Source organism: Macaca fascicularis, chromosome 6 (assembly GCF_037993035.2).
Source record: "Macaca fascicularis isolate 582-1 chromosome 6, T2T-MFA8v1.1".
Classification (NCBI taxonomy): domain Eukaryota; kingdom Metazoa; phylum Chordata; class Mammalia; order Primates; family Cercopithecidae; genus Macaca; species Macaca fascicularis.
The window spans coordinates 139,839,340-139,863,505 of record NC_088380.1 but is presented as its reverse complement, the minus strand read 5'-3'; the positions used below and the strand labels follow the sequence as shown (position 1 = coordinate 139,863,505).

Genomic DNA, 24,166 nt, shown 5'->3' with positions numbered 1-24,166 from the left:
GATGGTGAGTTCCGTTTGGGCCATATTGAGTCGAGGGGCCTGTGGGGCAACGTAGGGAAATGTCAGGCCAATAGTGGGGTGTGACATCACGAGCTCAAGAGAGGGCCTGGGCTGGAGAGTGAGTAGACACCACTCCAAGCTTCCCCTGCACCAGCCCTTGATTGAGGAAACCGAGTGTCCATGGGGAGCAGAGGGAAATTTCTGGACAGCTTATGCCACCCCACGTCCCAAAGAACCACAGTTTCTGGGAACCTCGAAAAGCATGGGGCAGGAGAAGCAGCCAAATACTCTCAGCAACAATCACATTTAAAGGGGCCTGAGAACACCAGGGTGGGAAGATGGAGCATGGTAGAGGCCAGTTCCACAGCCACGCTTGTGTTCTCCCACAGGAGCCAGTCCAGAGTGTGCACTGGCATAAATGGGTCAGCACACCCCCCACAAGGGCCTCCAAGCATGGAGCAGACAGGGATAGGGGCACATACCCGGGGGCTCATCAGGGCCAGGGCCAGTGAGTGACCCAAGTCATCCAGAAACATGACTCAATCAACATTTACACCTGCCGATTAGACGTCCCCCCACAGGTGACCTGGGAGACTTATGTACACACCCAAGGACCCAGACAATCACGCTTACACTCGGATACATCCTGTGATGCACAGACACCCCTGGAGCTCTCCTGCCAGATGCCCTCCACACGCGTACTCACCACCCAAACCCCCTCATCTAAGGCCACACAATTATAAGAGATTTGTAGGCAAGAACCATGACTGTCTTCACATTTGATCTCCATTTCTTCAAACAGTATCCTATCCTCCAAAATACTCACTACCTGTATTGCCTTAAAAGTCAAATCAACTCCACTGAGTTGGCTCACTTTTTAAAAGATGCTTCTCTAGCTCTTATGTTTGCTTCCTGGTGGAGGGGACAACTAGCCTTAGCTACCTGGCGCATGTTGAAAGCTCTGAGTGGGGCCGGGCGCGGTGGCTCAAGCCTGTAATCCCAGCACTTTGGGAGGCCGAGGCGGGCGGATCACAAGGTCAGGAGATCGAGACCACTGTGAAACCCCGTCTCTAATAAAAAAAAAAATACAAAAAATTAGCCGGGCGCGGTGGCGGGCGCCTGTAGTCCCAGCTACTCAGGAGGCTGAGGCAGGAGAATGGCGGGAACCCGGGAGGCGGAGCTTGCAGTGAGCCGAGATCGCGCCACTGCACTCCAGCCTGGGCAACAGCGTGAGACTCCGTCTCAAAAAAAAAAAAAAAAAAAAAAGAAAGCTCTGAGTGGTGTGCAGCATCGACTCTAATTCAGCCTGAAACTTGGAGGCACAAGCTGGGAAAATTTCCTAAGACATGGGTGGCATTTCAAATGTAATTATTGCTGGTGTTCCCATTTGGCAGCCCAGCTTTCAAGCCAGCCAACTCCCTCATTTTATATTTACTTTTAGTCCCACACTATTTTCTGTGATCCATTAGCTCTAGGAAGTCATTTAAAAGCTATAATCATGGCCGTTTGCTCAGGTGGATGCAATCCAGATGAATGGACCCAGATCCACTCCTCGAAGAAGCCTCGGGCTCCAATTCAGCGCTAATGTACCCCAATTAAACAAGCAGAGCCAGCCGCCACCGTGAGTTATACCTCATCTCCATTTAAAAACTTGGTAAATGTGGGCAAGAGTCCATTGCAGAGGACTGTGAACAGATGCTTCCTAGTTGGAAAATGTACCTTTGGCCTTGCATTTGGGTCACAGGTGCAAGAAGCCCCCACCTAGAATGCAATCATGATGTCTCTTAGTGGTTTGCCTCATCACCCTGGTGCACACTGTCTGGAGGTAAGGCCCAGTTTGCCCACCCCAGCCCCATGCTGGTGCAAGGGCAGGTTGGGGTCTCTGGACCTTACCGGAGAGGACAATATCCCAAATCGAGCACTGTGGGCCTGCAGCCCGCCATCCCCGAATGCAGGCCTGTGCCCATTTGCCAGAGGTGTCCCATTCCTCCTCCCCGAGACAGGGGTGCGTCACTGTGATAGGGCAAATCATTCATCATTCCATCAGTGGTCACATGTCTTGAAGACATACTGTGAGCCCACCATCCCCATGAATCTGAAGAGACCTGGGAAGGGGTGGACACAGCCCCTGCCCCAGGGCGCACAGTGTAGTCATGGAAATGGTGCTCACTCTCTTCAAGCGTTAGATGCCAAATGCCTACAAGGGCTCAAGGGAGACCAGCACAAGCTGGGGAATCAGAAAAGGACCCAGGGAGGATGAAGGACCTGGCTGGCTCAAGAGAAAGAAGGGCACACAGGGTCGGGTCTGCAGGGGACCATGGGACAGAACTGGCCCTAGGGTTGTTTAGATGGAGTGGGCAGGAGGATGTGTTGAAGAAGATGTGGGGGCCCTGTTGACAAGTCTAGGCAGTGACTTCATCAATCAGCCTCTCACCCCTGCCCTGGGTCAATGGGGGCAGAGAATAAAATCCGTACCATCCTTTCCTCACCCTCCTGAATGGAAGAGCATTCACACAGCGCTCAGCACTCTTTTTGACTGCAGAGAGGCTGTGGTCAGGAGAGGGGAGCAGGATGGGAGAGAGACAGCCAGAAGGGAAGTTGACCAGCCAGCTGTGCCCACATCTTCTCATGTCCTGGGGCATGGGCTTCTGGAGAGCAGGGCCCAAGCCTCATCCACTTCTCTACCCACTTCACACCTCAGTGCAGCGGCGGGTGGGGTGGGGGTCGGTCAGTGCTTGTTTGTTGAGTGATGAGGACTGTTCAGGGCTGGCTGTGCTCATTCCCTACCCCATCCCTGCCTCCTCCCACAGCTGGACAGCCCAGCTTTGCTGGGGAGGATGAGGCAAGGGTCAGGGACAGTTCCGGGGCCTCAAAATGATTAGGGCTGCTGCCCCGTGGTTATGGTTTGGAGCTCTTTGCCTTGTGCATATTTGGTCTATTTTCAATCTGGGATCTAGAGTTACAGTAAGTTCCAGAAGTAATTCACATGCTCATGAATTCACAGAGCAGGATAAGCTATGGGTTGCCCATCTCTGCCAAGCCAGATGTTTGGAATGGTTATAAATATCTCCCACTGTCGAGTAGAGGTCCCTCTGCTCCCTCAGTGCAAGCCTCATAGCTTGGGATCGATTAGTTCATTCCAAATAATTAAGAAGCGTCCCTCATGGGTATGGTGGGTATAATAACGCAGAAGGCAAAACTCTTCCTGTCCCGAGGATCCCAGTGTTGGTGCATCAGGGCCCATCTGCTTGGTGGGCATCACACTGCACACTGGAGGAAGAATCGGCTGTACAGGGCAGTTAATGTTGAAAGTTAAGTGCATAATTTGGACTCTGATTGTCACCCCCAAAAAAGGGGAGGGGAGAGCTATTCAGGGAAGGCTTTCTAGAAAAAAAAAAAAAAGAAATTTGAGCTGTACCCAGGGGACAGGTTAGGGGCTGACAGGGGGACATTTCAGGTAGAGGAGGCCAACCATGCAAGGCCTGGAGGCAGGGAGGCTGGGCCTGTCCAGGGGTGGCTTCCTGGCCAGTCAGGCACAACTGGACCATGATGGGAGGGGACAGAAGGTCCATCTTGATTCCTCCTCAGCAGGAGACCCTTGATGTCCCTTTTTGTGTCAGGTGAGCTGAACAGCCAGGGCCATGAAGGTCGAGTTCCAGCCATGCCTGAGTGCATACTTCAGTCCTCAAAACCTTGAGGAGCCCAGGAGGGGACAGCAGGGCTGATGAGGCCAGAGCATGGCCTGTGAGAGGCTCCTCAGACCTTACACATTGGCCCTGTGTGCTCAGGGGTCTCCAAGGAGGCCCAGCTTTATGTCAGGGCCCGTGATAAACCCTCACCAAGAACAGACTGACTGAGCACCTGCCTGCATGCTGATACCTCTGAGCCAGGAGCCATGGTCAGCCACGCCTTCAGCATGAGGAAGTGGTGCCGTGTCAGCACAGACCGCCAGGTTTTTTGGAGCCTTGCTCACTGGGCTTGTGTGGGACACCCCAAGGTGTCCTAGCTCCTGGACTGAGCCTCCTTTAGATACCTCTTGGAGCTGAGTATGGGGTGAGGCCAGGACGCCCTGGGGCAGTGGGGATCCCTGACTCTTAGGCCTTGTATTCTTCTCCTAAGGCTGCTTAGCAAACCGCACACCCCCGCCCGTCCTCCTCCCCAGAGACCCCAGGCCTCCTGGCAGCCCTGGGTTGAAGGGATGCCCAGCCCAGGATGGCAGAGTCTCAGGGACCAGATGAGCTGCCCCCACTTCCCTATCAGTGACCCTCTCCTGTGAGCCCCGCACCTTCCCACCCCTCCTTCATGTACCTAGGCCTGGGCTTGGCTGAGGACAAATACTGTCTACTCAAAGCAACTGCTGTCTTTCAGACATATTGAGAAACATCAGGTTACCTTTTTTAAATAAACATATCATTGAAGCGTAACACAGACAGAAAATGAATAAATCATAAGTGTATAGCTCAATGAATTTCCACAGAGAACATATCTGCGTAAACAGCACCCGGATCAAAAGACAGAATCTTACCAGCGCCCAGACTCCCCCACACCATGCTCCATTCAAGCATGACCTACCCAAGCATAACCACTACTCAGGTAGCCTTTTGAAAGAGCAGAGGGTGCGACTGTGACAAAGCAGAAAGGTGGCTAACACCAGTGCAGCCACTTAGAGGAGTGCCCAGGTAGAGGGGAAACAGGGAAGAGAGCAGAGGCCATGAGGTAAAGGAAAGCTTCATATGAATGTGGAAGAGAAGGACCCAGTGAGCATGGCAGGACCCTCGCCGCCTGTGACTGGGAGCTGCACGTAGAACATGAAGCAACCATCTAGGAACTCGTCTGTCATGGTAATGGATTCAGATGCTTTATCAGTTTGGAACTCGAACCATTTTTAGACACTATGCCCAAAGGAAGACAGACTTTTGAGTGGAAGCAATACAAATTACCAGTGGAGTAGAAAACAAAGATCTCCTGTTGGCATTCAGGCTTCCTCCTGCCCTAGGTGAGACCTCAGGACCTGGGTGGGGTCTGGCCCTTCCAATGCCTCAGAGGTCAGACATGGGGCATTGAAGGGCCCTCTTGGCTCAGGCTGGGGTCCAGCTCACTCTGCCCTTCCCAAGAGCAGCTATACTCGTGGCTCTGTGTCTGAGGGCCCTGAAGAACATCCTGCAACATGGATCTTTCCAGATTTCCTTTCCCTTCAGTCTCAGACATTACCCTCTGCCTGATGCAGGAGGCCCTGCTCAATGCAGGTCAGCCTCTGCCTGACGTGGAAATGCCCTCACTGGGTGTGACTCTGCTTCCTCCAAAGGCACCTTGCTCTGGGAATCAGCTACAGGTCACTCCTGTCAGTTAAAAGACCTGGAAATCGCATCTTTGTGTTCCCTACATTTCTCAGCCCTGGATGAGATAGATGACCAGCCCAGACATCTGGATTTCTGAACCACAGCTGTTGGCAGGAAAAGGCAGGATGTGCCAGTGTATTAGTGACAATAAGATTTGCCCAGTAAGAGGCCCCTATGCCTTGGCAGGGTTTCAACATGGTCCCTGTGCTATAGAGATTCCTGTCCTCTCCCATCACAGTTAGAGCTGGACGGCTGGAAGCAGAAGAGAAAGGAGGTGGAGCTGGGGCAGGAAAGAAAATAAGAATGCGGGGCACAAAATGACAGGCAGACAATGGCCCGGCTGCATCACCAATGCCCGGGGCCTCAGGCCTCTCACTGTTCCTTGGCCTCAGTTTCCTAATCAATAAATGAGGAGCCTGGACTACATCATTTCAAAACCTTTATCCCTGCTCCTGGGCTCTGTGGCCTGGGATTTGTGATGGGCCAGCTGCATAGGAGCCTCCAAGAGGCAAACAGGGTGCCGGATGGGGCTGGGGCTGGAGCTGGGGCTGAGCTGCCGCCACAGGAGCAGTGTCATTGGGATGCACACCAAGATCCACAGCTGTGTGTGAGAGCGTGGGTGAGTGTGTGTGTGTGTGTGCATGAGACAGAGAGAGAGACGCCTGCACATGCAAGGACCTGTTCTCCAGCGTCCTCTCTGCACCTGAGCCTATACTGGCTGCCGTAAGCCTCCCAAAGAAATGAAAGAGTTTCTCACCCCACCCTTTTGAAACTCTTACCAGAGAGTTATCCTCACCAAACAGAGAGCACCAATCATGGTAAAAACAAAAATGGAGGTGACGGTGTGATTGGCTTATTTAGCTGATGGCTCTTGTTTTTCTTAGGAGCCATGACATCATCAAGTGGCATTTCTTGAGCCTGACTTACCAGGTGATTTCTCAGTATTTGCCCTTCTGCCCGGAAAGTTCTTTATGAACATTTTAACCACATTTTCAAAGCCTGAATCAGAAAACAGGTAAACACATCCTGAAGCAAAGCATGCTAATTCTGTGACACAGGATCTGCGCCGTATCCATGGGGACACAGGTGCACAGGGCTCCTGCTGGGATCTCAGATGGGAACAACCTCAGGCTGCAGGCTACTGGCTCCGCCTCTCCGGCCCCAGGTATTCTCTGAGCCATGTACACTTTCCTTTGGAGAATCCAAGAGGGTCCCTGTCACTCCCATCAACCGTGGGTCCTGAACCTCTCAAAGTATCTGAATCTGTTACCCTGACAGACAAGGCAGGCAGGAGGCCATTCTCAGGCTCCGGGAACTGATAAATATGGAGGCAGAGAGCAGGCTGGAGTGATTGCTCAGTGTGTGAGTCTAGTGAGAGCCAGCACATCTGCCAAATCCCATCAGGCTGCTGCTTTCGCTCCTTTCCCAGTGTTCAGGGAGTGAGCAGTGCAGATGCATTATGACAGATGTGTCTGGAATCCAACTCCATCGCTGGAAGCAGAGGGCTTTCTGAACACTCAGTGGACCCACACCTGGTTTGGTGTTCATCCCCACTGCCAACCTTCCCTCGGCAGCCCCGGCTTCTCACACTGGCAGGCCCTGCATTCTGGGTGTGAGCTGGGACCACAGCCTGCTCATCAGCTCAGAAGCTTCGGGTTGAAAAACGCACACATTCCGCCCGGCACCGATTTTCACAGAAATGAAGGTTTCTGAAGCTCCCTCCACAAGCTGCCCACATTTTGATAAGTTTCCCGTATAGATAATCCCCAGAACAGCAGTGCAGGTGACGGGGAAAGACAGCCTTCTCACTCTCCTCCCAGAGGCTCAAGCCCTGGAAATACTCCAAAGATCTCCTGAAATGGCTGGTGTCCGCTGTCAGAGTTGTGGAGTTTTGTTTTATTTTGACCAGGGATTTACTGTCAGTCGTTCGAGTCTGAGAGGTTAAGATAAATCTTCAAACCTCAGGAATTTTCTGTGAGCCATCTCACGTCTAAAACCCTCTGTTTGGGTCATTCTTCTCTGAAATGCCGTTTCCTGCCAAGCTCATGGAAGAGCACGAATCCCCGGCTTATAGCAGACCTGTTTTCTGAGAGCATTCTGAGGCAGTTTCCCTCTAACACCTTTTCTTCTAAAGTAAATGACGCCAGGAGCCCAGCAAAGCTTCCGCAGGTGAATGTGGAATGTGTTAACATTTGGGGAGTTCCTTCCTGGAGACCGCAGTTCAATGGCATTGATTTGCAGTCCAGGCACCCCTCATGCCAGAGGACCAGAATCTCTGCTTGTTGTCTTTAAAACCCAGTGACTCTTTGGCTTGGCTCAGAAGCTGAGGATCAACACAGAGGAGAGCAAAACACCGTGAGCCGCCAGGCCTGTGAGACGCCTGCTCAGAAACTGCTACTGCCCCAGTCTCCCCACCTGTTATTTCAGGGCACGCTTGCCTTGCCTGGGGGTGTCCTGGGAGAGCAGAGACAGGAGAGAGCCCAGTTCTGGAGGAGGCCCTACCAGGACCTATATGGGGCTGCTTTCCCGCTCAGTGGGGCTTGCTGTCTCTACCCCAGTGTGCAGAGGTGATGCCTCTTCCTCCGGGGCCGCTGTGGACCGCCTTCCTAGAGGCCAGGAGCCTCCATGGCCCCCAGGCATGACCCTGAATCCCCTGCCCCCCTGTTTTTGACCTTGCTAGCAGAGCTTGCACACAGGTGCACGTGTGTCCACAGCATAACCACAGGGACACACTCACACTTCAGCACATACACACACAGGCATACTCCCACACTGTTCCTGCTGTTCTTTAAAAATCACAGTACCTGTGAGTGTGAAAAGAAACAAGGCCACAGATTTGGGTTGCTCATGTAAATCACTTGTCTTTATCCCCTGTTGGACCTAAAGCCACCTTTTTATAGCATATCTTTTGTAAAACCCCCCTTTATTATCTTGAAATGGATACGTCATCAAATATGACATATATTTGATATAAAGGAGATATCTAAGTTCTATCCCATATATGTGTGATGTAGTATACTTTGGATATTTGCACCCTGAAATCTCATGTTGAAATGCAATCCCCAGTGTTGGAGGTGGGGCCTGGTGGGAGGTGATTGGATCATGGGGCGGTGGGTTTCTCATGAATGGCTTGGCACCATCCCCTCAGGGCTGTCCTCACAGTAGTGAGTTCAGTAGTGAGTTCTTGAGAGATCTGGTTGTTTAAAAGGGTGTGGCACCTCTCTTCCCACTCTCTTACCCCTGCTCTTGCCCTGTGAGGTACCTGCTCCCCCTTCACCTTCTTTCATGAGTAAAAGCTTCCTGAGGCCTCACCAGAAGCTGTTGCCAGTGCTGTACGTCCAGTACAGCCTGCAGAACTGTGAGCCAATTAAACTTCTTTTCTTATAAATTACCCAGACTCAGGTATTTCTTTATAGCAACGCAAGAACAGCCTAACACAATGTGATAAAAAGGAGAAATGCAGGGAAAGTGATGAGCATAAAATAAACCTTTCAGTATGTAAATATCTGGGCACCAGCTGTACCCATGGAGGCCAGACGTCAGCACCTACACGTGGAACCCTAAGAACACAACAGCTGCAAACAGAACCTGTTACACGTCTGTTATGTTCACAACTTGAATATTCAAGTGTCATTACTTTAGAGATGGGTTTCTCCAAAATGGTGAATGATTCTTGATAGAATAGTAAACAAAATTTACAACTGACAGCAGAGGTGCGTCTTTGGAATGCCTTTGCCAAACCCTGGCGGGGTGGGGGGCGGGGAATGCTGTGTAACACATTAGATTTTAGGCTCAAGTAATATTAACCAGATGTTTTGCTGCCATGACTGAGACATTTAAAAACTCAGATGAGATGCCAGGTGTGATGGTTAATACTGAATGTCAACTTGATTGGATTGAGGGATACAAAGTATTAATCCTGGGTGTGTCTGTGAGGGTGTTGCCAAAGGAGATTAACATTTGAGTCAATGGGCTGGGGAAGGCAGATCCACCCTTGATCTGTTGGGCACAATCTAGTCAGCTTCCAGTGAATATAAAGAAGGCAGAAAAATGTGAAAAGGAGAGATGGGCCTAACCTCCCAGCCTACATCTTTCTCCCGGGCTGGTTGCTTCCTCAAGCATCAGACTCCAAGTTCTTCAGTCTGGGACTCGGACTGGCTCTCCTTGCTCCTCAGTTTGCAGACTGAGGAGCATCTGTGGTGCTCCCCATCTATTGTGGGACCTTGTGAGAGCTGCAAACAGAACCTGTTACAGGTGTGTAAGTTAATACTTAATAAACTCATATATATATATGTGAAAACTCATATGTATATATAAAACCTCATATATATATAAACTCATATATATATATAAACTCATATATATATATAAACTCATATATATATGTATATATCTCCTTTGAGTTCTGGCTCTCTAAGAGAACCCCAATTAATACACCAGGCCAGTGGAAGTTTTGGTGCAGAATGGTACCACGAAGGGCAGGATGACTAGGACCCCTGGCCCCACCCATTAAGTGCCACCAAGGCCCTCCAATCATTGTGACAACCAAAAACATCCCCACCAAATTCCAAAACGCCTCTTGGGGACAGCACTGCCCTTGTTGAGGCCATTTATAGAGACTCCTTGCATGTGTGATGAGTCCATGTGGGAGCAAAGTGCCCCCTTTGCCTGAGCCATCAGCCTCACTCTGGAGCCAGTAGCCCTCATCTTGATTGCTCGAGGAGGAAGCAACAGCCTCAGACCCGGCCGTGTCTCTATGGATGTGCCCACCACCCAGCCTAGTGGCCACTCAAAGACCACAGTAGCTCAAGCTCCAAGCAGCTACATTTCTGGACATCACTGACGCCATTGCCTCGCCGATGCTGAGCAAAGTTACTGCCATTTCAACAGCCGGCCTTTTCCCCTTAGTTAGATGTTTGGGAGGATGCAGCCTCCCAAGGAAGTCTTGGGAACAAAATTAATACAATTAAATAGGAGGTGGGGAAGGTGCCCACAATCCCACATCCCCTCTGACTTCCCCGCCTGGTGGCTGACCGCTAGTCCAGCACTACTGCTTCTGCTCTTGGGGCTGGTGACGGGGAGAGTGGGAGGAGAGCTGAGCTGCTGACAGGGAAAAGGGGGACCAGAGTTCATAAGGAACTGTTTCCCACCTTCCACAAGGAATGCTGACCTGTTAGGGAATCTGGCTGGTGGAGGTTTTCCACTAACAGTAAAAAATAAAGTTCTTAATGCCAGGAGGGCTTTAGCGTTTATTCATGTTTTCAAACAGCACTCTTTCACTCTGGGGCCACCTGAGAGATGTGCCAGTCAGCCATAAAAAGTATATGTGGATCCCTCTCCCAGGAATCCAACCAATTTTGCTTTCTCTAATAGGAATAAAAGAGAGGATTGTAAATGTCAGACGGCAGATTGTATAGCAACATCAATTGAACCAGGCATTCATGAGCAAATGTACCATTTATCTAACAAAGGTCTGGGTGGTTTTGTTAATTTAAATGACCTGATGCTGGGGTGCAAATTGAGATGAGGCATCGTCTGCAGATTCAGGTGCAAGTGGCGGTGAATATTTCCACCAGCCTTGGAGTCGGCTGGATCTGCTCCAGTGCAGCGCAGGTGGGAATCAGGCACAAGGTCTTGTATGGCCTCGTGTGTGTTTAACCCCAGGTAAAAGGCCATGTCAAGCCTTAGACATGCAGATTCTGTTTGTGGTCCCAAAGTGAGCCTTGTACCCTCAACCTAGAAAATCCAAAATTAGTTGAAATGACAAATATGGACACTCCAGGGAAAAGACCAGATGGAAACTGACCGAGAATAGTTTGGCAGCCTTGATGCAAAGCCCTCTTTGAATCCTGGGAGGATGAGGGGCTGCATCTAAGAAGCTGTAACCACTTGATTTCCCTCAGCCAGTCCCTGACTGCTAGAGTACTCACATGCCAAAATCCTTGTGTAGGATCCCAGGACCTTGCCATGGCCAAATGCCAGCAGGTGACCTTGGAGAGAACCAACCCTTTCAGCTGCAAACTCAGCGGCCTGTGATGGCTTTCAGCTCAGCTCAACAAGAGACAGACCCAGTCCTGTAGCCACGCCCTCCTCCTCCTGAAGCTCTTATACTGGCCTCTGTTTCCCAGTTAGAGGCAGCAGCACAACCATGCCTTGCAGGGAAGCAAGAGCCAGGATATTGGAAGGAACTGCTCAGCTCTGTCTCTGGGTCTTGGCTGAGAGGCGGGCACCCTCCAGCTATTACCCAGGTTCTCTTTCTGACTTAATCCCTGGTAGTTTTCCCTTCCAGGCCCCTCCTGAGAGCCAGTCAGCTCTCAAGCAAGGTGGCCAAGTGAGCCCTGTCAGGTAGGGGGAAGGTAAGCATGTTTGCTAAAACTGTGTATCCCAAAGTGTGTGTGCTCAGTGGACTATCTGTGCCAGAATCAGCAGAGACTCTTAACATGCAGCTTTCCGGGCCTCACCCCATACTTGCTACCCTTCTAGAAGCTGAAAATTTGTTTCTAACAGACCTGCAGACCTTCTAGAGGTGAGACTCTATAGCAGCTCTCCCATACCGTTGCGCTTCCTCAGCGAGGCCTGTCCTGGGCTTCCTCTAGGGAAAGCCAGAGTAAACAGGTTCTTCGTTGAGTTTCCTGAGGCCCTGGTGTTATGTGGTTGAAAGACCAGGGTCAGGAGATCCAGATTCTGATCTTGGATCTGCTTCAGTCAGCCCCGTGGTCCAGTCATGTCCCTTCCCCACCCTGGGCCTCGTTTTCCCATCTGTCTAATGAGTACATTTGGCTCATTGCTGGTTCTGGTATTGGGACTAAGGAGTGAGGAGTGTTCCAGGGAGAGCTCCAAGTGATGGAAGGGACAGGAGGCAGGCTGAGTTCCTCCAAGCCATGGGCAGGCTGCAGCACCTGGTGAAGGTATGCCCTCCGTAGGTCCCTGTTAGCAGTGTTCTCTAAGAGCATGAAGCTATTCACCCAAGAGATGCAAAGATGCTGGGAGGAGTCCTTGCTTCAAGAAGCTCAGTCTAGGAGACAGGACAGGGACAAACCCCTCCAGGCTCACAGAGCCAAGGTCCAGAGTGTGTGGTTTGGAAGGGATGGAAACAGTTCTGTGGAATTGGCCTTGGCAGAAAAGTCAGATTTGAAGAGAGGGCCTGCCAGGAGTGGGGCACCTGGGAGCAAGCTCTGTGGGCGGGCTTTCTGGCAGGGAGTGGGAAGTCAGTGGAGCCAGATTGGGACCACTGGGAGGGCCTTCAAGGCTAGAGTAGCCAGTGGTTTTAGACCAATGACAGGCATAAACACCGCCACAGGGGGCTGAGAGAAGAGGATAGTGACCCAATCACTTAGAAGTCACAGACCCCAAGGGACAGCGGCAGTGGGTTACCAGGTGGCACAACTTCCAGTACACCTGTCTATGTTTGTTTGGAGATTGTGAGGAGACTGTATCATATGAGTGTAACAATCTCTTGGAATTTTCAGAATTTTGTAGCTCAGTCAACACTGTCAGTGAAACAACATCATGTTAGCTAAAATGTATCTTAAAGATAAGCCCATTGGTTTTGGCATTTATTGTTAATTGAATTTTCCCAGAAATGGCAGCAGAAAGATTGTTAATGTTCATGAATTTACATCAAGTTAAACATCTGTTCCTCTTAAGCTAAACTCCAGCAAAGTTACAGCAGCTCCTAAATTAGATCTGGGAGTAAAATGCTGCTTGTTCTTTGCACAGCTTAGCAGTTTCAAAATAGACCTCAGGATGACACATCACAACTGAGGCCCCTGTAACGCAGCCACACGGAGCTATAATGTGGGTGCCAGACAATTAAGCCAGGTTTTTGCTTTAGTGGTGAAGATCAAAGCTTTGCTGGGCCAGCACGTGACATGACTTATCAGGCTGATGGGGAAAGTATGGCAACCAGTGTTGCTAATGTCTGGGGATGGGCAGCCAAGAGGGTGGGGGCACGTCCTGTCTCTCCCCTGGGCCTCTCTTGGGGATTCTCAGGTGAGGTTTGGGGATCCGAGCTCTAGCCACCCTGCCAGGCTGAAGAGGGGCTGGAGCCCACTGAGCACGGCTCCGGAGAGTGGCTGGTTTCCACAGGGATGGCCTGTGTCTGGTTTGGGAAAAGAGATCCTCATCCCATTTGTTGGCATTCAGAGCAGACCCACCATCCCCCACTCAAGCAAGTCTTTCTTCCCCATGCCCTTGCCGCTTGGTCCACGCCCCCTACCCCAAAGGGATTGCTTCCAGCAGTGGCAGCTGAGCTCTTTCATGAGGTTGAGCCCTGCCCTGCATTCCCCTCTCTAGTACATTTTGTATATTCTTCAAAGGGGGGACTCCTGAGAGTACAGTGACCCCAAGAAGGGAAATTCCAGCACCCTGGAGACTCGTGGGGCTGCGGTCTTATAGTGGCCTGGGGATTCCCCCCACCCACCTTGACGCCACATTCTGCCTGTGTATAACGCTGTCCCCAAGAACACAGATGGCCCACAGGGTCGGCTCTGCTCATTTACTGATCAGAGCCGGGGCAAAAAACAGGGTCTTTCCTGAAGGTGTGCCATAGCCCAACTCACCCACAGGCCTCCTTACCTGGGTGGCTGTTTCAAGCACAGGGGCCCCAGCTGGCCTCTTCACAGGGTGATCCAGGGCTGTCCTGACCAGCAATGCCAAGACAAGAGGACAACAGCTTTCCTCCTCCTCCTCTCCAGAAGCAATTCCCAGGCAGCTGCCTTGTGCCCACCATACTTCTATGCAACCTATGTCCAGAGACCACCTTGCCACCACCCCCAGCCTGGCCATGCTGGAGTTCACTCCACGGAGCCAGCATTGCAGGTTTTGGGGTGTCCCCACTGGGTGAGGTATGGAGGTTTGGGCTTCAGTGAGCATGGCCACATGTACCACATGCTCAGCACGCCCCTCAAGGAACTGACATGATGGGTGACACAGGCACCAGTCTCCTCCAGAGATCCAGACCTGTCACCATGGTGCAGCGTGACTGGGATTGTCTCTTCCTCAGGGCAGGGTTGTAACCACTCTCCAAGCCCAGTTGCCGCCCGTCTTCCACCGTCATACAGGCAACAGACATTGAATGAGCCCCTTCTATGTGCAGGTGCTGGGCCAGGTGCTGGGGGTACACCTGTAAGCAAGGCCGCCCTGCCCTGGAGGAGCTCACAGTCTAACAGGGAGCCTGATGATCCACAGTGGATGAAAAAGTCACAGAAATTGAAGGCTGGAGAAGGCTGGCAGGAGAGAACAGGGCAGCACACGAGGGCCCCCGTTAGGCAGGATTGGTGTGTTAGGTGAGGGAGGCTGAAGGAGTCGGTGAAGAAATACCTTGTGGTGAGAGAGTAGGACAGGGCAGCAAGAGACAGCCCCCTTTCCCGCCCCACCACCATGCAGGTGCCTCACCCCTGGGATTCAAGGCCTGGGCCTTGACCACATGGCCTGTCTCCCTCTCAGAATCTGAGCTCCTGGTGGCCTGTGTAGCGGCTTCCACATTGCCCACATTACACAATGCCTCCCTCCCCTTGGTGCTTCGGAGTCTCCCAGTCCCACCCACACCTTTAACAGGAGCTTCACCTGCCACAGAATGAAGATGGTCCCTTTGAGCACAGTCTGGCAGGGGCACACGTGGCTGATGGAATATTTACAATGTCTCCCTTGCTTCCCTTTGTTTTGCAATAGAAAGTGTTTCTTTGATGGGCATTTAATTCCAGAGACTGCTACCTGCTACCTATCTCCCTTTGCTCAAAAATTACATGTGGATGTGCCTGTTCTCCTGCTATAATCATCTTCCTCTGTGTGGAGGGAGTGCAGTGGGAATGCGAGAACATTAGAATCTTCAAAGAGGGACAATTATTGAGGGAACTAGATTAATGAGGTGTCATAACAACTTAGCCGGATCTGCGACTGACCTTTCTCATGGAGAACGGGCTTGATAAATGTAGTTCATTACCAAGTTCTGACATGAAAATAGGATCACACTCTGGGCTGCTCGGCAGGCTGATCAATATTTTATCTGCCAAAGCAGGCCTGGTCTGGGAGCAGGAGGAGCCCCACGCATGTGCTGGCAAGGAGCCCAAGGCAAGGGCCAGGGGCTGGCCAGGCCAGCCCCGTGGCATGGAGGGCACTCAGGCCAGCAGGAAGGTGGCTGAGCCCTTCACAGAGCCTGTCAATGATGCTGTCAGTGTCAGGCTGACCGGGACATGCAGCCTGTCTCCCTGAGAAGCCCCAGACGGGGCATGTGCACTGGCGGGCGGGAGGGAGGGCGGGAGGGAGATCAGGACATCTTCTCTCTTCTGTTTAGCCATGAGCACTGATTTAGTGGCCAACGTGTCCCAGGCCCCACAGTAAAGGGGACAAAGACAAATGAGCCATACCCCTCCCTTGGGGCTTTGAGCCCATGTCACCAAGAGAAGACCCCAGGCCTGGCCAACCACTTGCTGATGTCCTCACATTTCCTTGCATGTCATGACCCTGGAAGGCAGTAAGAGGCTATTATTATCCCCATTTTAAGATAAGGAATAGGAGTAGGAAGGGCAGGGGAGTGAATGCCTTTCCTAAGGTCTCACAGCTAAAGTCAGGTGGTCTCCTGATCCCCCAGCCAGTGCTCTGCCTGGCCTTGTGGTGACTGTCATTAGCAGTGTTGATATCAGGTAGACACGGCAGCCTATGATGAAGTCTGCGTCCACCTGAAGACCTTAGACAAGGTTGTTACAGGATGAGCCCGTCACCCTGGCTGCTTCATGAGACTGTCTGCCCTGGAGCCACAGGACTCTGGTCCTCTCATTCAACAAGCATTTCATACTGTATTGCTGCATGGGGAACTGTCCACTTCAACCCCTGCCTGCTCAGAACGTGTAATCCCATTGAGGGGACCTAGCAGATGCTGAAAGCAGCCCATCCAGCTTCTCTCAGTCAACCCCAGAGGTAATGTGCAGCTTGGGTGGACGATTCCCCATAACACTTGCCAAGAGCATCCTATCCCAGGCACCTGCAGCTTCAGTCTGAGGGCATTTTCTGGTCTCAGGCGTGTGCTCAGTCCTCATTTGAGAGGTCCAGAACTGCTAGCTGGAGGTGGTGAATTCCTCCAAGAGCAACCTCAGCTAACAGGGATGGAAGTCGGTAGAAAAATATCCCGGCTCCCTCCCACCTCAGTGGAGCAATTCTGCGGTGTGTTCTACACAGCCCCTCTGAGGACCCCATGGGATTGAGCCCCCATTGCCCACAGCGGCAACCCACTCATGATTGCACCCTTTGTTGGCTTTTCTCCCTTCCCAGTCTACTTCCTGTTCCTTCCAGCACTTCTTGGGATCATCTTCAAATATGCTGCTTGCCCCTAGATCCTCATCTCAGGGACTGCTTTGGGGGAGCCCAAACTAAGGCTGAGGCAAGCCTCACCCAGAAATGATTTCATAGCAAGCAGAAAGGAAGGCTGAGGGAGAAAGCAGTCCTCTGTGTGTGTGTGTGTGTGTGTGTGTGTGTGTGTGTGTGTGTGTGTAAGTGGACAGGCTTCCTATAGACGAGGTAGATTGGCCTAAGACAGGAAGGGAGTGGGGCAGCATGAGAAAGGGGAGCTGTGTTCAGAGCACAGGGAGTTTCCAGCTATAGAGGGGGCTTCCCTGAAATTCTCCAAACCTCACTGTAAGGCTTGACCTAGCCAAGGTTACCGCAAAGGCAAAAACAAAATCCCCTTATTTGTGACAGCACAAATTTCTCTTTACCTGGAAACCAGCAAGACTCAGAGGAAACACTGAAATGACTTCCAAACATGTGGGCTGAAACCTCTTCAGTCCAAATCACGGCGGTCCTGCCCACTCATGCAGGAGGTCCCCTGCGGGTCCCAACTGGGAAGCCCCTGCTGAGCCTCATTCGAGGCATGGACGTCAAGGTTATATGCAAGCATCCCAACTTCTCTCTGGAAGAGTCACGCCTCTGGATTAATCAATGCTGAAGTTCAACTGTATTCCGAGTCTCCCCATCCCAGGCTAAGCTGGAGAGGCCCTGGCAATGGGATCTGGGCACCAGCTCAGGGCTCCTCATGGCATGCTCTTGCACCATTCTCTCAAACTCCTGACCTCAGGTGATCCACGCACCTCGGTCTCCCAAAGTGCTAGGACTACAGGCATGAGCCACCGCACCCGGCCTGCCACCATCATTCTCAACATCATCTTGACCATCACACACGAGGGCAACTGGGAGGGGTGGGGTGATCCCCAAGCCTCTGCCACGCACCCCAGGGTCCTTCCCTCTGAAGGAGGAAAGTATCCTGTGGACCAAGGCTAAGACTGGACCCTGCCCTTGTCCAGAGAGATCTGATTCCCTCCCTCCCTGGGAGCCAGGTCCCACACACACAGCATCAGGGCATGGAGAGTGATGAAGGTAAGGGGTGCCAGCTTATGTCAGGTGATGTTTAAGCAGCGGCCAAGATGAGTACACCAGGTGGAGATTTGGGTGAATAGCACTCCAGCCAGGGGGACAGTCAATGCCAGGCCTCTGGGCAGGAACATGCCCAGTGATCACTGCTGCTGAAGTTGTCCCCCCTGGTCCCCCCACACCCCCTGCCTCTCTTGCAGTCACCTGTGTGGAATTGCTGGGCAGGTGGGCAGGGCTGACTGGGGTGAAGATAAGAAAGAGATGAACCTTGGGTGTTGACACTTTCTTCCCAAAATGATTGGAATTTGAGAAGAATAGAAGGAAGATCAGAAAACAGACCTTGGAGCCCACACAGCAGACGAGGGCTGGACCACGTGAAAGAGCTCATTTCAGTCATGGGCTCAGTGTCACTCATGGAGAGGGCCCAGCTTCACTTCTGGCCAGCAGTGTGTTGGCAGCAGCTGCCTCTGGGAGGTAGATTTCAGGATGATTTATCTTCTCTATATTTATTTGTGCTTTCCAAGTGGTTCTTTGATGGGCATGTATTTCTTTTAGAATTAGACAAATGTTTGAAACTGGAAGTGGGGAGGGAGCCTTTAGCTGAAGACCATGTCCTGTGGTGTCCAAAATGCCCAGTGCTCCACACAGCTGTGTCACTCCTATCTGACCCCACAGTGAAACCAGCAGAGGGCAGGAATGTAAAAATAAAACTGGAATTTGGTAACCTATGACTTTGACACACCTTGCTAGGAAGATACCCATCCTGGAAGTCAAGGCCAGCTGTGAGGGAGGAAAGCTATCCTGGGAGACTGAGCCAGAGGCTGCAGCTTTGGGGCACCTGCCTCTGGGGGCTGGAAGAAGGCAAGGAAGGAAGTTTTCCTTCCCCCACCCCACCATAACCCCTATGGAATTCGGATGACAGAGGCAGGGAGTGAAGGCAGGGAGCCACCAAGAGGGCAACCCTTAGAGATGAAGGATCAAAATCCTTCCCAGAAAGAGAGTTTGGGCTTTGGGATGTGGAATGATCATCTGCACAGAAGCAGAGCTCCCACCATCAGGCCACCTTTCCTCCAGGGTCCACAGCCCTTCCCCAGTGCTATCAGGCACCAGAGGAGCTCAGTAATTTTGGACAAATGACTTCATGATTTGAGTTTGGGCAGAGTTCTCTCTTGCAATTCATTAAAGCACAATTGTTCCTGGGATAAAGAATAATTTAAGATTCCCTTCCTGGAATCCCTTGGTTCATCTCAGGACCCCAGTGGCAAGCTTGGCCCAGGGATGGAGTGCCCTCAGTAAAGGGAAGAAATGACAAAGGAAGTTTTGAACAGCATGATGTGTGGGGCCACACACTTCCCCACGGCCTTGGAGGCTCTGCCTGGGTTGCCCCACTGCCCTCTCCCGCCTGTCTTGTTTCACTCTCCACCTGACTCAGCCCCTCCAGCCCAGCCACACCAGCTTTCACCAGTCTCCAGATGTGCCGCACCATGGCTCCTACACACACAGTCCTGCTCCTGGCCTGCTCTTCCCTCCCACAACTCCTCATCCTACAGGTCTCATCCTGAACATCCCTCCCTTGGCCTCCCACCACAGGCACCCAGAGTCCCTAGGACTAGAAGCTGCCCAGCATCAGGCACACAGTATGTAAATAAACGCTGGTAAAAGGACAGGAGGGGCCTGGCCAGTGTGGGCCCTAGCAAGGGGTGGGACCATGGGCTCAGGGAGCTGATGCTGGAGACCTGGGGAACCCACCCCTTTCCCCCAGATGATTAACTTCTAGACCTGCACATACCTTCCTGACCAGAAGGTGTCTGCTGGGCAGTTGCCAGGGTGAAGCAGCCAGCAGTCTGTGCTCACAGGCAGCTGTGAGGATGTGAGGAGGGGCTGAGCCTGGGGAGGATGCCGCAGCACCCCACTTCCATCCCAGCAAGACCCACCTGGATGGTTCCCCCGCCTGCCGGTGTTGGAGGTGTCTAGCTGCAGACCCCTGCTCACAGGGAGACCCCAGCTACACCATGTAGCTCTACAGACTTGGGAAACGGGTTTGCCAGCTGGTGATCCCAAGAATTCCCAGGGCGCTCTCTATGCCTAGGCCGGCCTGGCCACTGGGGTCCTGAGACGAAACAAGAGGCTCCAGAAGGGAATCTTGCCCAGGGCAGCTGGCAGCTCAGAAGTGGTTTACACCCCACCAAGGTCCAGGAGGAAGGTTGGGGGGATCTGCAAGGATGGGGCATCCTGCCCTTCTGACCCAGCCTGGCCTCACCTTCAGGTTGCCCTGCTGTGGCATGTTCTTTGGAGCCTGATTACTCACCAGCATTTCTGAGTACAGCCTCTTCCTGACACCATATCCACCTGCTGTGTACGTCAGTTTTTCAGTATCTGGATATAAACACCCCCACTCCAGGAAGTCCTGGGAGCACCCCCAGTGCTGGCTCCTGCAGACCCTCCACACAGGCACACATCCATCTCCATTTACCCCAGCAGCCAGCCCCACCTCCACTTTCATTCTGTACCCCCGCTTCTAGTCCGTTTGCCAGGACCACATTTCAGCCTCTTTCAGGCAGTGAGGAGCTAGACTCGGGCAAAACTATTCCTCCCTTTCCCCCAAACTGATCCTTATCCAGGCCTAGAAAAAGGAAGAACCCGGCAAGTTTTGTAGGGGGACAAAGCCACTGTTTTCAATGCCATGTAGCTCTACAGACTTGAGAATTGGGTTTGCCAACTGGAGGCCCCAAGAACTCTCAGGAATCAATATCCTACTAGTCAAAAGAGGGATGCGAGCAAGGTGAAGGGGTGGGAGAGAGGCATTCCTGTCAGAGCACAAAGACTCCCAGAGAGCAAATAGATCTGATTATATTGAACACAACAATTGATTTTTTTCTAAATAAACATGCAGGAGGAAATGGTAATAGGCATCTGTTTCTGGCGGAAATCAATTGACCCCAAATTAGAAGAAAATCTAGAAATATAAACAAGCACAAGAAAAAGTGGTTGGGCTGTCCAGGCTTATCAAGGGAGGGAAGGAGGGAGGGTATGAAGGAGGAAAAGAGGAAGGGTAGAAGAAAGAAACGGACAGACTTCCCCATCACCCCTTTCCCCCCAGTAGCTTCCCTGACAGTTGCTCTTCAGTAAATGTGGTTCCCATAATGACAAGGGAGGGAGTAGCTATCATGTTATGAGCCCTTACTGGGTGCCACGCCAGTGCAAAGGCCTGTATGTGCACATCTTATTTAATCCTCGTAACGACCCCGTGTGGGAGACACTGGTGTCTCCATTTCACGGATGAGATCACTGAGACACCCTGTCCAAGGCTACATGCATGGTGGCAGCAGAGCTGGAGCTCAAACCCATGGGACCTCAGAGCCCATGCTCTCTAGCACTTCTTCCTATTGACTCTCCAACTCTGGGATATTACCTCAGGCCCTAAATTGGCCTTGGAATTAAAGAGAAGCGCCCCAGGCTCCATCAACCCATTGGCCTTCAACCTGGAATGGTCAGTGAGGAGCCCGTGCCCATTCTCCAGGATTCAGCAAAGCCAGGCGCTGAAAGTACTCATCCCCCAGGGAGATGGGAAGTGGGACCGGAGGGGCTGCCCTCTCTGCTGACACTCCTGCAGCCCCAGTGTACGGGCCATGCCCTGCGTAGTGTCCATCCTAGAAGCCCGTCACCAGCAAGATAAACTACGCCATGCTGCAGTGCATCCCAGGCCTTACTTGCCCAAACACTGCACGGTTCTGCTGCCGTTCAGCAAGCACGCCTGGGATAAAACAAGCTGTGTGCTTTGGTTTTAATGTTGTAAAGCTGCTTTTTGTTTCTTGGTCATAGACTTGTGTATGTGTTTGTTTTGAAGTAATCCAGCTCTGGGAGGGTACCTAATTAACATAAGCAGGGTTTATTAGTCCTGTTAACTAAAACTCCCTAATCTAGGAGGCCAAGTATTCAAAAGCAGCCTTTAAAGTAGGATTAAGGCAAAAACCAGCGATTACAAAATGGAATTGGGGGCAGCTTTCCTAAAACCTCTGTGGGGCTGCCGCTATATATTCTGCTGGAAGAACTTCCCATTCCATCTGGCAGTTACTGTAGTCTGGCTTGTAGTAGGTGCTCAATAAATATTTGTCAGGTGGACAAACAGGTTCCCTCCAGCATTTGCATCATGTGTAGCATACATTCCATGTTCGATCGATATTTATGGGATAAATTGGTGAGCAGAACACAAACAAGTCCCATTGACTACAGTTGCACCATGCACTGCACATAGTGAATGCCCAGTGCCTATTTGTGAGTGATATGGATGAATGGACCAGTGGCAAGAGCGTTCTCTCAAGACCACGGGATAAGTCTCATTATAATAACCTCACCTTCTCTTTCAGGTGACACGTGCACCATAGCCGGCTATGCCCGCTTGAAGAACGTCCTTCTGGCGCTCCAGACCCGCCTGCAGCCACTCCGGGAAGGAGACAGCAGACAAGACCCTGCCTCCCAGAAGCGCCTCGTGGTGGAATCTCTGTTCAGGGACTTAGATGCAGATGGCAGTGGCCACCTCAGCAGCTCTGAACTGGCTCAGGTGGGCAAGGCGTTCAGTGAAAGTCACATTATGGGGGAATCCAGTTTTCCATTTCCCAACCCCCACTCCAGGTGTCTAAAAGCGTGTGTTCAATACCTCTGAGAACATCTCACAAACAAAATGAGGTCAGGTTCCTCTTCCCACCAGCCACCTTCAGCCTCTATTTACAAACAAGCTTTCACAGGCCCTCTCAGCTATCTGGCGAAAAACTCACTTCAGAGGGCCTGGTCTCTCATATTTTGACTGGGAAATCAATCTTTTCTTCGTTGAGTAGGAGTAGTTACTCAGCAGAAAAGTTACAAGGAAGCAGTGCTTGGTTTCCATTGAACACCATTGGAGCTATAACCTGGAAGTCCCCAAGTCTTCTACCTTAGGACATTACTGCTCCTTGGTATCCGAAGATTAAGAACCCAAACCTCAGCCTGCTTGTTTGCAGAAAGCCCTGTGTCTACCCATCGACCCCCACCAAGCGCTGCTCTCATTTGGGAAAACACTTGCATTACACCCTGCGGTTTGCCTCCCTCCCCCGAGACTGCAGTGTTAACACAGCACACATGTCCTTTGTTGAGCTACAGGGTAGTGCAGGGGTAGTTAGTGTCTGCAGCGTAGAAAGCAAGGAAAGAGTGACCTCACTCACTGGGGCCACAGCCACTGCCAGTTGCAGGGAGGAGCCTGTAGAGTCCTGATGGTAGAAAAGCTGGGGTGGGCTGGAGGGGCCTGCATTCCTACTTCTGCTTACTGGTTTGTTTCTATGGGTCTGGAGCCCTAGAGCCACACCAAGCAGGTGCAAGATCTGCAAGGAGAGTGAGATCAGCCTCCCCAAGTTGGGTGGTGGGGGACAGTGGGCAGCTCTTTTCTTGTGACCACAGACTGTCCACCCAGTGGATGGATAATAAAGACAGGTCCCCACCTTTGATGCCAATTTAAAGAAATCTTAAACATGGCACAGGGACCTTCTCAAGTCTGTGGCCCAGTCATTGGGAGGAAGTGGGGTGGGGAGTGCCCTAGCATTCATTGAGCCATGTGCTTGACATTGAGCTAGGCCCTTGACCTGTGATTAATAAACTCAGAAGGGTTCATTGTTATGTAGGATAGTGGCAAAGAATGCAGACTTTAGAGTCAAACTGCCTAAGGTGAAGTGCTGCCTCCAGCATGTATGAGCTAGTGGACCGTGGGAGACAATGTCGTTTTGCTGTGCCTCTGTGTTCATCTGTGAACCTCACAGGGTCATCATGAGGGTTAAATGAGCTAAGACAGTGAATGCCTTAGAGTGGTACCTGGCATGTGGTATGTTTCTTTCTTTTTTTCTTTTTTTCTTTTTTTAGACGTGGTCTCGTTCTGTCACCCAGGCTGGAGTGCAGCAGTACAATCTTGGCTCATTGCAGCCTCTGCCTCCCGGGCAGAAACCATTCTTGTGCCTCAGCCTCCCAAGTAGCTGGAATTACAGGCTTACACCACCACACACAGCTAATTTGTGCATTTTTAGTAGAGATGTGGTTTCACCATATTTGCGAGGCTGGTCTCAAACTCCTGACCTCAGGTGATCCGCCCACTTTGGCCTCTCAAAGTGCTGGGATTACAGGTGTGAGCCACCATGCCTGGCCACATGGTGCGCTTCAATAGAGAGAGTCATCAGTATTGTTGACATCATCATCATTATTATTATTATTTCCTCCTTAAATCTTTTGACCATCCTCTGCTGTAAGGAGGAGACTACTATTATCCCACTTCACAGATATTTTCAGATGAGGAAATTGAGGCTCTAAGAAATCAGACAACTTGCCTGAGTTGTTCACTGCCTGGGACATGATAGAACTGAGATAAAACCCTGGCAGGCTGACATGCATGCGTCTGCTCTCCTCAGAGCACTCGGAATCTCCCTGGGGAGAATGGCTCCCACCAA

At 51.6% G+C, this 24,166-nt stretch overlaps 1 protein-coding gene across 4 annotated transcripts in view; it reads left to right on the top strand.

The window, feature by feature from the left end:
* FSTL4 (follistatin like 4) overlaps window positions 1-24,166 on the top strand; it is a 412,351-nt gene that overhangs the window by 268,693 nt on the left and 119,492 nt on the right. For all 4 annotated transcript variants that reach the window (XM_065546741.2, XM_005557765.5, XM_005557766.5 and 1 more), the window contains one exon: window positions 22,070-22,263. In XM_065546741.2, coding sequence (XP_065402813.1) covers window positions 22,070-22,263 — 194 coding nt within the window. The remainder of the gene's footprint in view (window positions 1-22,069; window positions 22,264-24,166) is intronic.